Source organism: Colletotrichum fructicola, assembly GCF_000319635.2.
Source record: "Colletotrichum fructicola Nara gc5 chromosome Unknown KSG_Nara_v1_contig05, whole genome shotgun sequence".
NCBI classification, from domain to species: Eukaryota; Fungi; Ascomycota; class Sordariomycetes; order Glomerellales; family Glomerellaceae; genus Colletotrichum; species Colletotrichum fructicola.
This window is the reverse complement of record NW_027094055.1, coordinates 3,261,277-3,276,736: the sequence shown is the minus strand read 5'-3', so window position 1 is coordinate 3,276,736 and position 15,460 is coordinate 3,261,277. Positions and strand designations below refer to the sequence as shown.

Below are 15,460 nucleotides of genomic sequence, written 5' to 3'. Positions count from 1 at the left end.
TTTCCAAAAGCGACGTGGGGGGGAGGGAATTGGAGAACCAAAAAAACAAAAGTTTACAGAGGGAAAGAAAAAGCAGGGGCGGCACCAAAAGCGATTTTCTTGTTTGCTCATGATACCACGAATGACACAGAGAAAAAAGGGGTAGGCGCGACGGATGGAGAAAAAGCGCCTTCAAGTCAGGGATAAGAAGATTACTGCATAGCGATAGGGAACGAATAAAAACAGCAAATTAGTGCAGTAAAGGTGTTTTTGACGTCACTTGGTGAAACGCGAATGCATGCTCATGATATGCAGAGTCTCTCGCTTTTCGTAGGCCTGGTAGAGCCGGGATTGATCGCGAGCGTCTTGGGGGTATTCCCAGCAATCGATCCAAGACTTCTCCTGCGCTCGACCGAGCTCGTCACTGCCTCACTTCAAACAACATACAAGTCACCCAAGATTCTCGAAACATTCAACGCAGACAGCCATTTTCATCTATCGAACAAAAAAGACTACACAAAGTCGCATCTTAATTCCAACGCATGTCCAGCGAGTACTACCTACAAATCTGCCTCACCAACCTCCATCAACATTATCGAACGAGTTCATATCCTCACCGAACTTGGGCATATCCGACGACGCCGCCTCGAAGCACGGCCATCCCGTTGTGCGCATGAATTCCAGAGCAGAGACCTTGGCCTCGGGTCCGAAGCGGTTATAGTAGTCGCCCTTGTGCGGTCCGTCCTCGTGCGTCTTGAAGGGACCGATTCCGCTCCAGGGAGTCTGGCCTTCTTTGCCGGCCATCGCACAAGGCCTCATCGTGTTGCCCCACACGATCACGGCGTCTGAATTGGAGAGATGGGTGGCCTCGTCGAAGACGACCGCACCGGCGGACCTCCAGAACTTGTCGTAGGGAACGTCTCGAGATACGTGGGGTGTCGTGCAGAGCGCATCAGCGACGTTCAGGATGTCGACCATGAGAAGTTGTATCAGTTTGTGGGGCCAGACCTCTTTCTTCAATCTGGCAGCTTGCTCCTCAGCGCTAAGCCCTTCTTCTTCCTCGACATTCTCCTCATTGAGTGTGGCATCTGAGCTTGAAGAGTCGTTGTCCTTTTCTTCGTCCTGGTCAATGGTGAGCTCTTCGGAAAGAAAGTCGGCAAGAGTGGCGGTCTGCGGCTGGTTGTCAGGATAGTGAGTAGGATCAAACTCCTTGACCTGCCAGAACTCGATATCGTGGTTTACAAAAGCGCGCAAGCCAACGTAATCAGCGCTGGTCTTCCACTTGTGACGGATTTCAAGCAGTTCAGGACGGTCCAGCTGGTCCAAGTCAAATTCGTCATGCTGCACAATCTTGAGGAGCCACTCGCAGAGCGAAAAGGGTCGGCTCCAATGTCTTGGATCCCAGATCAAGAGATCGCCCTGGATCATTTTGATAAAAGACTCCACCTCAGAATGAATGTTACAACCGCGGACGATGAGAGGAATGTGAGGCTGAGCTGCCGAAGTATACTTATCCTTCATCGACCGGACAACAGTTGAGGCGGTGCTATGCAAGCAGCGAGCGAACTTGGTGACGTCTTCATTCCTCCAAGCTGCGGCATGGACAGTCTTGATATCGGGATTGCCCATGTACAGCAAAGCAGTGACGGCGAGAACTTCTGAAGTACACGACTCCATCTCCCCGAAAATACCGACGAGACCAAGAACAACAGATTCCAGGTATGATTTGTATGTCTCGCGTGATCCCGGCTTCAGCATCTCCAAAAGAGCCTCGCGGTATATAGCATTGATTGGTCCAAGTATGTCGACTTTTGGGGCGACTAACGACGGCTCGCTGAGGCTAAGACCATGGGTGCCAACATCGCCAGAGTCCATCATAGGCGGGCGGGTTGAGGAGCGTGTTGCCCAGACCACGACCCACGAAGAAGTCGCGAACGAAACTGCCATAAAGCTTTCGATGATAAAGTCTCTCTGGTGTGTCGTCCTGGCAATTGTTGTCCATCTCGTCCGACGGCGATTCCACCTCTGGGTCGGCCACAGAGAGGGCGTTGTTGACTGCATGGACACGGCGCCGAGTGACATTCGTGCCGTCACCAAAATCGAGCCAGACGTGCATCTAGTCGTCTGACTCAGACTCTGGTGACCAAGTCTTGATCTTGTAGTCGCGGAAAGCAAATGCAGCTGATTCCGGGTTGGACGGACGCTTTACGTGAAGTACCAGACTGTGCTTGTGTTTGATCTGGGCAGCATAGGTCGGTCTGATTATACCCTCCCAGAAGAGATCGTCTCTGTCCACCATACCATCTCTTCTCCTTGTGCCTGGGGCTGGGGGCTTTCTGAACGAGATTCGTACCGTGCGGCCTAGTTTGGTGATGCACTTGACGGATTTGCTGAAACGAGTCGTCTGGACCAGGATTAGATGATTCTTCAACGACAGACTTCAAAAGAAAAACGCACAATATCAGGTGTCAATGTCATCAAGACGAAGAAGGAGTCGGTGTCCTCAGTTGAGCGAGAACCTTGTTTCAAGAAGAAGGCGCGCTGCCGAATGCTTCGGATCTCTCGAACGTCGACGTAAAACCAGTACGCATCTTGGACCACAGACTGGGTCATGGTTGTGAGGGCATCTTCGGGGTTGTCGAACTCGAACCTTTCTGGATACTGCGTCTTACTGGAGTTGGCCGGAATCTGATGGTTATAGCGGCTTAAATCCCAATGATGACTAGGTAACAGAGTCAATTTCGCAAAAAGGTATCAAGCCGAAGATGAAAGTACTAACACATGGCTGTAAGGGTGGTTTTGAGAGTTGGGAAAGAACGCGAACTTCTCCAGTGCGGTCGACGACTGAACCCCACGCCTCGCCAGAATTCGAAACTGACGTTGGCTGAAGATGTCGCGCAAGGTATTCCAGCCCTAAGCTTCCTGGTTCACGTTAATGTAGCTGTCAATGAGATCCGTCTCTTCACGGAGTGCCGGCCCAAGACCATCGACTGAGGCAGTCTGGCCATCACCGAGGCTGAGGTTGATGATAGCTAGTTCGTTGGTCTCTTCGCGCGGCAAGATCATATCGAAGGTACCTCGAGAAAGATTCTCGATGGACATACAGAATGTTCCAGCCGGGAATCTTAGAACTATCGAGAATGCGTCTTCAGTCCCAGAAAAGGACTGGTTCTCCAAGTGCCGCGGGAAGCGGAAACGGATCCCGACATATGCTCGACCACTGCCACCAGGGTTGACGACAAAGTCAGTCTCGATTCTGTCGGGGAAGCCGATCTTCTGGCCTCCAATAACTTCGTAGCTTCCATGACGGAGGATTCCACATGGGTGATACTCCGTGATTGCCGAAGGCCGTTTCGGGTTGTTGTTGCGTGGCCGCGACGAGCGGGGCAGGCGAGGAGGCCGAGGCATTTTGCCGCCCGAGTACAAGTGAAAGGCGGTACCGATGAGAAGAGTGCTTGAAAGGGAAGTCGAGATCAATCGCCACCAAGCAAACAAAAAGAGGATGGCAAGAGATGAGGGCTGCAACAACTGGGTGGGTCTGGTAGGTATCTTGTAGGAAGGTACCTAAGGTGAGGGATCGGGGTTGAACCAGTGATCGGAGGGGAGAAAAATGTGCAACCGATCAGCGGACTCGGATAATTCAAATTGTTGAAAAAAGTTCTTTCTGCGATTTTCAGTTGCGTTGCAGGAAAATTCGTGGGCAAGAGGGAGCAGAAAGGGTGATGAGTGAGGTTGGGGGCGAGATTGGCGCAAGCAACCACGCCGCTAAATACCTTCTCCGGTTTTGAGGTCGTTCTGATTTGGGAGGAATTTTGCCTTTCAATGAGGACCTCCTTCGTTCCAAGCACGTCTCGAGGTGATTGGAGCACTGCTACAGGTTGGCGTGATAAGCACACTCTTGCGCGAGGCGCCTCTCGGATCAAATCGCTCTTTCCATCATCAAAGGCAGATCAGAGCACCGGCCACAAGACAAAGAGCCATTGCTAGCAGCCTTGAGTGAGGAAGGTGTGGAGTTGATACCTGAGGCGGGCACGAATATGAGTGCCTAGGTACCCCGATATATCATCTGGGACCGTACGGTGCAGAGAGCCCTACTGGCCGCGCCTTCTCTTACACCTTGAACCACCTTCCATAATTTTGCGCCCACAGGCTATGGACTGGACTGGGCGGTCTTGAAAGAGCCTGGAAACCCAATGCCCCCCGTGGTTCTTCTTACGTCTCTCCCTTTCAACGTCTCGTCAAAACACCGCCATCTGCAACTCGACCATTGGTTAGCGACACGATATCAGTTTTCCGGATTCCTTCGCCAAACGAAGCACATCAAATTGCAACACTCTCAGTTTCGCTAACGAGCTCAGATCAACATCGTTCTGCCTCAACAGTCGCGTCAGATATTTGACAATCCTTCATCACCGATTCTAGTTTCCTCCGTCTCGGCTGGCGGCAAAGACGGTGGCACGTACAGCTGCAAGTCGCCAGTTGTAGAGAAAAGACTGAAGAAGCATTCTGACCATACAATAGGAAAATGGCGTACCCAAAAAACTTCTTCGTCGGATATGATTGCGCTATCCTTTTCCCTCAGGACGGAGTCCTGCTTGGCGGCTTCAACTTCGGATTTCAGAGACAACTTGAGACGCGCCTTTGCGCCTACCCAGGTGAAAATCGACTCGTACTGAAAGTTTATCTGCAACGACGTTAGGACAACGTTGAGAGATACCATTACGAGCCACATGACCCATGGGAGAAGATGGCTATCGAACTCGAATTCCCAGTCGGAACTTGCACATACACCACCCAACCACTACCCCAAGAGCACCACAGGAGATTCTTCAACACGAATTCTCCCCGAAGCTACATCTTGGTGTGCCTACGTTCAGAATCCCCCCCTGTTGTGGAGGGACTCGGCTTGCTCTTCAGGCGGGAAGCTCCGGGTTCATTGGAGCTTGGTGGACTCGACGACAAGATCAATGGCTTCAGATCCATCCGAGACATAATGAGAGAGAAGAATTTCAATCTCGTGATTGACAGTCGTCACTCTTCCGCAATAGCGTCTCAATTTGGTCTTCAAATGGATGTTTTACCTCAGAGTGGCCAGAATGGTGACAGGTGCGTTTTCCATCGATGGAGACTGTTGCCCTGTCGTCCAATATTGGAGAAGCCTAAGCTGATGCAGCCTTGTCTAGACACGATTGGGTGATCGATCCCGACACAAACCAAATTATCAAGAAACCTGACGAGAGGGTCGCTGCAAGGAGATGCTACCAAACTGCTTCCAACGCAGTCAATGCCTTAACAAAATCAGTCTTACAAGAAGAGCTTTGGATCAATCGACATGTGAACCAGCTCGCTGAAAGTCCTTGCGAAGTCCACTTCGAACCAAAGGGAACACAAGTGACGGCGGATGCGAAATTCACCGACCCCGCTATGGTATGTATCTGTCTCTGCCTCCATCTGGACTGGTTTTCTAATAACATGAAAACAGCTGTCGACGTTGTGGCTCTCGGTTCCCCATCTGACCAAAAACGGTACCCAAGTCACGTTAGCCGTACACAAAGATGGTCAGATTTCTCAATACAAAGGTACTGTGTCACGCGACGTGGACAAGACGCCTGGAGGAAGACTATCCATCTCGATTGACCCACCTGAAGCTGAAGCACGTAGAGATTTAGCCTCTCTTGTAGCCTCTTTGAACGAAGCCACCACGGCTCGGCTTCATTTTGACATCGACCGCAAGCTTTACAATCAACGGGTTGCCGCCGTGAAGGATGTGTTTGAAACCGACCTATCTCAAAGATCTGCCGAGGATCGGGCGGCCAATCGTTTGCTAAAAGAGCTACTCATCGGGGGCACGTCTGGCCCGATTGGTGACACACCACTCGAGCTTCCAAATTTTGACCTCGTCGGTGGCATATCAGACGCTTACCTCAAAGCGCTCAAATGGGAAGCTCCCTCCGATACTCGAGATCGATACTTCAACTACGTGACTAACCGCACCCGTCTTGGTCTCGTCGGCATAACAGGGGAATTCACAATAAACCTTCTAGCGGTTACTGCCATCCTTTTCACAGCCAATCCATCAATCGGCAAGGTTTTTCTTTCTGCTTCGAATGATATACGTTTGTACGCCATCGCCGAAAGGATTCAAAATTTGGGTCTGAGAATCAGTAGCAAACCCAACATACAAGATCCCACCCCGCTCGTTGTCGTCGGAAGCGACCTAGACCTGGAAGTCGACGAATTCATCCTGAGGATTTCACAGCCCAAAGTGAAGCCTCGTCACCATCTCTCTGTTTGCTGCCGACTCCTCGGACTCATGAATTACAAAGTCGGTTGCTTTCCGGACTTGGACCATCCCAAGCTCATGAAGATACGCACCAAGATTTCCATCGAAAGCCGGTACAAACACATTCGTGACGTTCACGGCAGCAAATCAGAATTTTGCAACGATTTTGTCCAACGTGGGCATATAAGAGGGTTGATGGAGTCGATCGTCAGCGCGGCGGATGTGTTGGGCACCATGCCTGATGTTTGTCGAGACCACCCATATGACGAAGTACGGAAGAAGGCGAAGGGTATTGTTCTTCACCATGCCGCTTCGATATCAAGGAACGATGCTCTGGTTGTTCTCGGTGATTGTTTCAAACCACTCGCGATGGATGGCTGTGAGAATCGACGGGTTAAGCCGCTTATTGGCGAGAGTGGTGATCATTACAACGCATTCTTTGAGGATGCTGAGATGTCTATTCTCCGGTTCATCATATGGTCTGGACATCCGTTCATCTGATTGGGGTTTACAGGTTAGGTGTGGTACACTTGCTTGTTAGATGCAGAGGTTGCCGAAGTTTGTGAGCATTAGTGTTCCCTAGACAGATTTTTAGAATTCAGCATTCGTTCGGGCATCACGCGTACAAGAAATCCATTCTGGATGATGATTATTAGGTAGTCCAGGCAAGTGCCCAGTGCTATGTCTGCTCGCCAACAACCCAACCATCCGCGGCGGGACTTCATATAATGACAGATCGAGAGCATCCTGCCAATTTTCGGTCTTACCAAAGGCGCAAGCGGAAGGATAAGTATGTTAACCGTGACTCCAGTAGCTTCTATGAAGCAGCTTTCGTGAAAGCAGGAACAGCACATCTGCCTGATGTTTCAGGTTTATGATCAAGTCTAGCTGGACGATGAGGAACGACAAAGACAACGAAGACGACGACGGCAACGGCATTCATCATCCTGTCTCCATCTTGCGTCGAGCAAACATCTGACCTGTCTCATCTTTCCTCCGAAAAGCCCGTCAACGTCCCACGAGAAACGGGTATCAGCATCTCGTACAACCTCCATGAGGCACACCGCCCTTAGGCAATCGGCCAAACATACATCACCTTACCCAAGAAGCCTCGTACGCCTCGACAGTTCCTGTTCTCTCTTTACCTTGAATCACGAGGCCCGTTTCTGATAGACCGGTGCGTCTAATCACTTCTCACGGAGCCTCACATACGCGACACCGCCCCTCGTGCTCCCGCCGAAGGGGTGGGCTGCCTTACCACATCATGCCAGTTTGCCCCTCGCCGATCTCCTGGCATGCCTCTTGTCTCTGTAACATCATCGCAATGCCTCACGGGTGCCTGCTCACCGACATTTGGCGAGGTTGAGGAGGCCTATGACTGTTTTTAAACCCGCAATCCCCAAGCAGCCTGCTTACCTTTGCCTCCTGAAGCAACTCTCGACAACTTGAACCAAATCACTTCCAAACTTTGACCAAACTCACAATCTGCTTTGCCAATCTGATTGCCCAGCATGGCCTTCGGCAAGAAGAAACGCCTGACTCCGCAGGAGCTTGCCCGGCTCTGCAGCTTCGCGCACCCCATGGGCCTTCGCTGCCCCTATGCCAGAGTCACCTTGACCAGGGACGGCGCGCGCTTTGCCTCGCCCTTTTGCAAGATCCACTGCTGCAAAAAGATTGATAACGGCGCTGCTTGCACGAATGTGAAGACCAATAGCCGTGGATATTGCACCCAGCGTACTTACCCCTGAGCCCCTTTTCAATCCTCTCACTCAGCCATTCACGGCCTTCTCTCGACCGTATCACCCCATACTTCTCACTTCCTTCATACTCTTTGCTTCAACAGCACCGCTGACCATCGCTCAGACCTCCTCTGCACCGGCATAATGAACGGCCAACGCTGCACCAACTACGTCAAATCCTACGACCCAAAGGAATACCAATTCTGCGCCCAATTTCGTACGCCCCCTTTTCCCGCCCTCCGCCAGTATCCCTCTAACATGTCCGTCCAGACAACTGCCTCCAGCAGGGCTGCAAAAACGAACGCACCCACCAAGGCGACGTTGACCTCCGCTACTGCCAAGACCACCGCTGCGTCCGGCCGGATTGCACATCCCCCCGCGCCCCCGGCGGCAGCACCCACTGCGCCTCGCACACCTGCGCCGCGCCGGCCTGCTTCGCCGCCTGCCCGGGCGCCTCCGGCGACCCGCACGACGCCTCGCGCTTCTGCGACCGCCACCGCATGTGCCACACCGCCGGCTGCCGGCAGTTCGCCCACGTCCGCGCCGACGGGGTGCCCTCCAAGCACTGCGGCGCGCACTACTGCCGCTGGGAGGCCGAGGGCGGCTGCGACGGGGCGCGGGAACCGATGAGTGCGGACGGGGTCTGCGGCGCGCATACGTGTGTCGAGGCGGGCTGTCTGCGGGCCAGGGACCACCGGGAGGAGGGCGCGCAGTGGTGTAAAGATCATACGTGTAAGAGTCGGGACTGTCGGTGGAGGAGGTGGTTGGGGGAGTATTGTCGGGAGCATCAGTGTGGTCGGCCGGGGTGTCCGAGGCATGGTGAGCATAATAATTACTGTGATAGACACCGGGCTTGTACCACGCCGGGATGTGATCGGTTCCGGAGGATTGATGGGGAGAATATCGGTTTGCACTGCGAGGAGCGTGAGTGTCCCTCACCAGCTATCCCTAACACACGTCAAGTAACACGGTCCAGACTCTATCACCCGGTGCAGGAGAGAAGGCTGCGACGTGCGCGTCGTCGACAACACGGAGCTCTGCGCCAGCCACCTCTGCAGCTGGCGGCCCTGCCGCAACGAGCGCGCGCTCTTCGGCTCCGCGCTCTGCGCGCAGCACAAGTGCGCCGTGCCGACATGCCCGCACCGCCGCACGCATATGAACTACGACCCCATGTACGCCGTGCTCGGCGGAGACCGCGCCGCGGAGCTGCTCATGTCGGCGTTCTGCAATAGCCACGCGTGCCGGCACGAGCAGTGCCCGCTCAGGGCCGAGGGCGACACGCACTTCTGCCGGACCCACGCGCGGTGCCGGCGGCCTGGGTGCACGAGGGTCGTGGAGCTCGAGGGGGAGGATCCGACGATTTGTTTGGAGCATAACCGCATGGGGCCGCGGGGGATGGGCAGGAGAGGCGCACTGGGCGGTGATCCGTATGGTAACGGGTATGGGAACGAGTATGGAAATGGGGATTATGGGTATGGATGGCCTGGTGGCGGCGTTTGGGGTGTGAATGCTGCCATTTGAGGCTGGTCGGGGATGATTCTTTGGGTTAGAGATGTTCTGGACACAAAATGGCGGGCGTTATTTCAGAGTAGAGCACTTGCTCCGAACTGTTGTAAAGAGGTGCAGACAAACAGACCTGAACATTGCTTCTACTCATCGATGAAGCACTGTAGAAGACAGCCATTCCACATTGGGTCTCTCGGAACGTCTCCATGAATGATACGACGGAGGTGCTGCTCCCAGATAGATCCTTGGGCATGAGAGAAGAGTCTTTCGTGTCAGCATCAAGTGTAACGTCAAGTGATTTGAAAGGGCCGCTTCCAAGATATACCCAAACTGGAGAAGGCTGTGAGCGTTCTGCTCTAATTCCTTCCAACCTTGTCAGCAGCAATACACCCACTTGTGGCATGAAGAATTGCAACCTCCTCGAGGGCTTCCGTCAGCTTTTCGTCAGGCCGGTTGCTGTACCCGTGGCAGCGAGGCAATTGAACATGATTTCCAACCCGCCAAGCCAAGCAGTTGTTTTCTCACGCACAGCAATACCAGCCAAGCCATTCTGCGGTCCAAAAATAAGCATCATCGATCCCCGTGATAGCTTCGCGTGATGTCGCGCATCAAAGTGCAGGAAAACGCGCTCGACCTCAGCCTCAGCTTCGGGCCGTGTAAGTAGAAGCAAGGGCCACATGTTCAGTGCGGGAAAAGACGGCGATGTGGCTCATCTCGCATGAGTTCGCAGACCGGTCTTCGTCGCACCACTTACACCGTCGGCGCAGTCCACCAGACGCTTGCCATCCGCACAAGGCAACGAGACCATTCTGGTCCCAATCAGGTAGCGGAGGGCACCCAAACATCAAGCCACCAGAGACTATGAGTCTTGTTGAGAAAATTCTGGACGCTTCCGGTTGCCTCACAAAGGCGGCGATGTCGAGACACAATAGGGAGGGCCTGTTTGTCGAAGGAATGGCATCCTGACCGTTTCGCGGACTCGTGAGGGTTGAAAGCCGCTGTCGGAGGGAGTCAAGACAAAGTGGACAATCCTCGAAGGGTGCGACGGTATCGAGTCTGGTTGAAAGAGTCGGGGTGGTTAAACGGTAGCCTTGTCGGGGCTATGCCGATGATCTGAGGGATATGGAGGGTCAGAAACCGGTGTTGGTCGAGACGTTGAAGGGAAGAAGAAAAGGTACGTATCCCCTCTCAAGGTCTGACCCAGCGAAAGCAGAAAATGTGGAGGGAGCCCAAGCGCAGGGTCTGTACAGTGCTGATATCCCCAAAATGGCATTTCTTGACAGTGTAAACACGGACTGACGGCAGACTTGGGGCCCTCCAATCACCTGCGCAGCGCATCATCCCGCCCTTGGTCTCCAAAACTCTCCACTAAACAACACCATCACCAAACGTCAACGCTCGCGTCTGCGCTACAGGGAATCGCTTTGTACTCTATTTCCAAGCTGCATGAAAGAAGAAACTTACCGTCTCCTAGTCGCAGCGTCTTGGTCTTTGGGGTTTTTCCGTTTCACCCTCGCTAATCCTTGACTCTTCCGCCTAACGACTGGGATGGGCGACCGTCAAGTCGTCACAGCCCCGGAGCCGGTTCCGAATGACCTCCCTTCGCGTGAGACATCCCCCTCATGCGCTCGCGGCCAAACGACCTGCCAGGTCTCACCGCACCCAACTTGTGAGGATGTCTACATGACTGCTACACACATCTTCTGAGTCCTCGTTCATCCCACAACCAAGTCAGCATTATGACACCCGACACTTGCTACTCACCATCTCCAGGGTCCTCGACACCAACAGGGGCAGAATAAAGAAAATGGCGTCGTCTTCGTCCGCAACCTGCTCAGCTTATTGCAACTTTACTGCCCCCAAAGTCCTCCCACACACACGCGCATACCTCACCGCGCGCCAGCCACCGAACCGGCACCCATCCCTCTCCTGCCCACGCGCATGAGCCTCGTGGTCGCTGCCTTCTTTCGAGTAGGGCACCTCGATGACTCGATATTCTTGAGGCGCCCTCCTCCCTCCCAGTCCGAAATGGCATGGCTCTCCCGGGACGATGGTTGAGTCCTATGCCAGGGCGCTGCCTCGCATGGCCCCGTTAAATCAAGCCTTACCCGCTTCCCGCTGCGGCCATGCCGTCGACTCACGAATCCTCGTTCGTCCCTAGACCCTAAGTCTTCTGCTCCGATCACCTGCATATCGTCCTAGCCCTTGTGGTCTACTGTCTTTACTCGCAGATTTCCATATTAGTACCGCGATCTCTCCCTTGTCCGGTATCATCGAACCTATCCTCTTCCATCATCGTACTACTTACACAGCTACCCAAGCCATACATTACACAACTTCAACCCGAGGGCTTCCAATATCAGTTCAAAGCCTTCATACACAACAACAAAGACACCTAACAACCTTAAAGACTGCGAATCTCGTCGCAGTCCTCGTACCCACAGCCAAAGTGGGCAACGAGTGCGACAAACCCCCAAAACACCACCGCCCCTAGCACACCACTCATATGTCTAACCGCCGCTGGTACGTTGATACCGCACCGGACGGTCGGACACAGTACATCTCTCTCAAACGCTCCCGCTCGCACCACTACTACGGTTACCCTCGTTATGAGCAGCCGCAGTGCTCGCCGCCGGTGCAGCACCACCGCTGCTGCCGCGACGACTGCTGCCACTTAGGCCGCGATGAGTGGAACGACCTGGTTGAGCGGGAGCGCAAGCTGCGCGAGTCCAACGACTGCCTCGCCCGCGAAAACGTCTCTCTCAAGGCCAACTACCAGGCCGCCGAGGCCGAAGCGCGCCGGCTCGGCGGCATCGTGCCCATCCTGCAGGCCGAGAACCAGGCGCTCCGAGACGAGAACGCGGCGCTGCGGTGCTCGCTCGAGAACGCCGGCGGCCACACGGGCAAGTTCCACCGCGAGGTCGAGAAGCTGCGGCACCGGTTGCACAAGATCGAGAGGGAGCGCGACGCGCTGATTGCGAGGGTCAAGGAGCTCTCGCGGCACTACGTCTCGGACAAGGTCGAGGAGCTGAGGCGGATCATCGTCAACTGGGAGCGCAAGTTTGACGTTGTCGATGACCACAACAAGAGACTGCGGAGGGATATCGAGGACCAACGGTGTATGATTCAGGAGCAGGAAGAGCGGCTTCGCACGTATGAGCGGATTCTGCGTCGGAATGGCTATGCGAGGTTCGAATGAGAGAGGATCGGGAATGGAGGGATGGATATATGTTTTTGACTTGCATTCCGCGGGTACGCGAAGACGTTAGTATTACTGTTCAAGCGAAAGTAATCATCTTTCTTTGGCGGGAGGATGTTTGGCTGGATATGCGATACAGGAAGCCGAGTGGTAAGTCTCTTCCCGCAAGCACATCTTCAAGAGATGAAGTCTAACATGCATGCAGGCTTTCATTGGAGATTGCAGGATTCTATCATGATTGGTCTTTGACGCCATAGACTTCGACTGGCGATGCTTCATTGGGCATCCCGCCATGCAGGTGCGGTATGGCCCGAGGAGATTGCAGTCTGACCTTCGTTCACGAAATTTCATTTGTCACACACTTCGGCTGTCCTTTGCATGCATTTCCTCTGCTTTTCAGGGGACCTTTTCTTCCTTATTCTTTTTCGACAGTCATGTCAGGGGACGACTCGACGGGTCACTTCTTTCACGCCATCTGTTGTAATTCAAGGGTATTACTAGACACCAAATTGACATACAAGACCTAGCCTCTCTACGCTCATGACAGAATGGAGCGAATTTCAGTGACAGTAAGCAGTCTATTACAAGCGCGAAAGTGTCAAAAATAGCGAAAGGGGCCTCAGTGACTCGTCTTCGGCACAAGGTCCCGTCAGCAGATTCGTCGCGAGTCGCAGATAGACCAAACCCGTTCCCATGACGCCAGGCTCCCACACCTCCGAACCTCAGCTCCCCATCACTCCTAGCAACCCTTCCCACCACCACCATCTTGACAAAACAACCTAAGAGGGTGGTCTGGACTCAGTAGGTAATCCGCCTGCCTGTCTGCCTACAGCATCAACTCATTCATTATATAAGCGCACACCTGCTTACGTACACCCTCTGCAGCAGAAGGTCCTGCTTGCCAACGCATCACACCTTGGTCCGAATACCTACCTTACGTAACCTTCAACAGCGCCAACATACTGCAACACCACCATCACGCCCCCAGACCGCAACGCTGAGCCCACCGCCGGCGACAAGGGTGCCTGTCGTCCATCTAGCGATGGTGTGCAGCTTAAGGCTGCAGCTTCCTATCTTGCGTTGCCAGGGCCTGAGGCGCGACCCATTTCCCGCTGCCTGCCTGCCTGCAGTCCCTCACGCTTTCTCGCGATTCCGGCCAACGCAAGCTACTTTGGGCAACGCGCAAGTGCGCAAAACGCCCACTCGTACCCTCCTCCTCGAAGGATTCCGCGCTGGATCGATATTCTTGGAATAGCAGCACTGAAGAGACCAGGGTCTCGCTCAGCTCGTTCGTCACCTACCTTGCCTTGTTCCGGTCCCCTCCGGCCCCGCGAGGCCAACGATACGATTCTTGGCCCTGGGCTGCGGTACACCTTGGCTAGAGTGCTGACAGACACCGAGGTGAGCGAGTGGATTCCCAAGTCCGAGATATCTCAGCCCGGACTTCGGGATCCGTTTTGGGACATACGAATGGAACCTGGAAGGTACTTGGACGGACACCTTGAGGGGGCTGGACCGCAGCTGCCTGCTTCATTCGCTGAGCTCCCAAAGTCCTGCGAGATTTGCCACGAAACATGAAGGCAAGAGCTGCGGGGGGTCTTGGAGGTCAACAGCACCGTGGTGCTCTTGCTTCTTCGTGGGGGCCAAGACTTGTGGTTGAAAGAAAGATGGGAAGGACCACTCTGGCGAAACGGTGACAGGCGCCTGCCTGCCGCTGGACCTGTTACCGGCACGTCCTGGGCTAGCGCAGTGCCCGCCCGCCGCTTTTACTCTCGCAGAGGTAAGGCACCAGGCCATGGGCAACCTTGGAGGACCACTTCCCTCTCACTCGACTACCAAGGACAACTGCAACTTCCTTCAGACTCTGTTCCAAATTTTCCTCCTTCTCCATCCAACTCAGACCAACGTCTGTCTCCCTCTTTCACAATTCACAATGTGGGCAACGGCACTCTTGCTGCTCACGTTCAGTTTTGTCCTGTGCCTGCTGCATGTTAATACCGCAGCCAGATGATGTTGATACCAATCCAGTTGGAAACGACGTCGACAGGCTCATGACTTCTACGGTAAGTAGGCGAGATGCGATTTCTTCCAGTTTTGTGCAGTTTCCTGTCCGATCCCTGGATCTGGCTTCTTTCCTTCTGTTTTTGTTTCGGCGCGCGTTTCCACGATTGCGGCAGGAGACCAACACTTCCAGCTGCTCCTTCCATAGCTTTCTTTCTTCCCTGTCTACCTGCCTGTCCACCGCTTCTGGCTCCTTCCCTCCCGTGTCAGCGCCTGCGCTCGCCGTGGGGAACCTCTTGGAGAGTGGCTGAAATCTGGGCTTGCTCTGGCTCCGTGGCGAGACGCGCGTGGACGGGGAGAGCGAGCGGATGGGACAGAGTCACTGGTAGGCGGATGAACTCAAACAGGCGATGATGACATCCAACACACAGTCGGCGGGAATTCCATTGGGGTCACGTCAATGGCTGTTCATGGACTTGGCTGAGCCTGGCATCACGGGGACACATTTCACGAGGGGGTTCAGGTTTTGGACTGGGGGCTTCATGGACATTGGGCATCACCTGGACATTGGGACGGGAGTATGTTTCCTTCATTCATTGGTGAAAGGCCTAGCGGTCTCGACGGTACCGTGCTGCCAGCCACCAGTGGTGTCATCTCATCAAGTTTCTTTGCCGTTAGTAAGTTGCAAGAATCCAAGACAAGACAGCGAACGATTGGAATCCATCTGTCCCCCCCTGGTACAAGACAATCATG

The 15,460-nt window shown here is 54.1% G+C and overlaps 5 protein-coding genes across 5 annotated transcripts; 3 read left to right on the top strand and 2 right to left on the bottom strand.

Annotated features, from left to right (window-relative positions):
* Positions 1-552: 552 nt before the first annotated feature.
* CGGC5_v009602 (uncharacterized protein) lies at positions 553-1,854 on the bottom strand (the record flags this gene model as incomplete). Its single annotated transcript, XM_032023817.1, has 1 exon — positions 553-1,854. One exon carries the CDS (start codon positions 1,852-1,854, stop codon positions 553-555), a length of 1,302 nt encoding a protein of 433 aa, XP_031879437.1.
* Positions 1,855-2,095: 241 nt separating this feature from the next.
* On the bottom strand, positions 2,096-3,387 carry CGGC5_v009601 (uncharacterized protein; the record flags this gene model as incomplete). Its single annotated transcript, XM_032023816.1, has 3 exons — positions 2,096-2,383; positions 2,437-2,667; positions 2,911-3,387. 3 exons carry the CDS (start codon positions 3,385-3,387, stop codon positions 2,096-2,098), a joined length of 996 nt encoding a protein of 331 aa, XP_031879436.1.
* Positions 3,388-5,047: 1,660 nt separating this feature from the next.
* Positions 5,048-6,763, top strand: CGGC5_v009600 (uncharacterized protein; the record flags this gene model as incomplete). Its single annotated transcript, XM_066152193.1, has 4 exons — positions 5,048-5,085; positions 5,163-5,406; positions 5,462-6,099; positions 6,148-6,763. 4 exons carry the CDS (start codon positions 5,048-5,050, stop codon positions 6,761-6,763), a joined length of 1,536 nt encoding a protein of 511 aa, XP_066008493.1.
* A 1,010-nt stretch (positions 6,764-7,773) lies between these two features.
* CGGC5_v009599 (uncharacterized protein) lies at positions 7,774-9,522 on the top strand (the record flags this gene model as incomplete). Its single annotated transcript, XM_066152192.1, has 4 exons — positions 7,774-7,996; positions 8,126-8,218; positions 8,272-8,733; positions 8,978-9,522. The coding sequence occupies 4 exons, from the start codon at positions 7,774-7,776 to the stop codon at positions 9,520-9,522; spliced, it is 1,323 nt and encodes a 440-aa protein (XP_066008488.1).
* A 2,491-nt stretch (positions 9,523-12,013) lies between these two features.
* CGGC5_v009598 (uncharacterized protein) lies at positions 12,014-12,955 on the top strand (the record flags this gene model as incomplete). The annotated part of the gene is made up of 3 exons (XM_032023814.1): positions 12,014-12,696; positions 12,846-12,856; positions 12,912-12,955. 3 exons carry the CDS (start codon positions 12,014-12,016, stop codon positions 12,953-12,955), a joined length of 738 nt encoding a protein of 245 aa, XP_031879442.1.
* Positions 12,956-15,460: the final 2,505 nt, after the last annotated feature.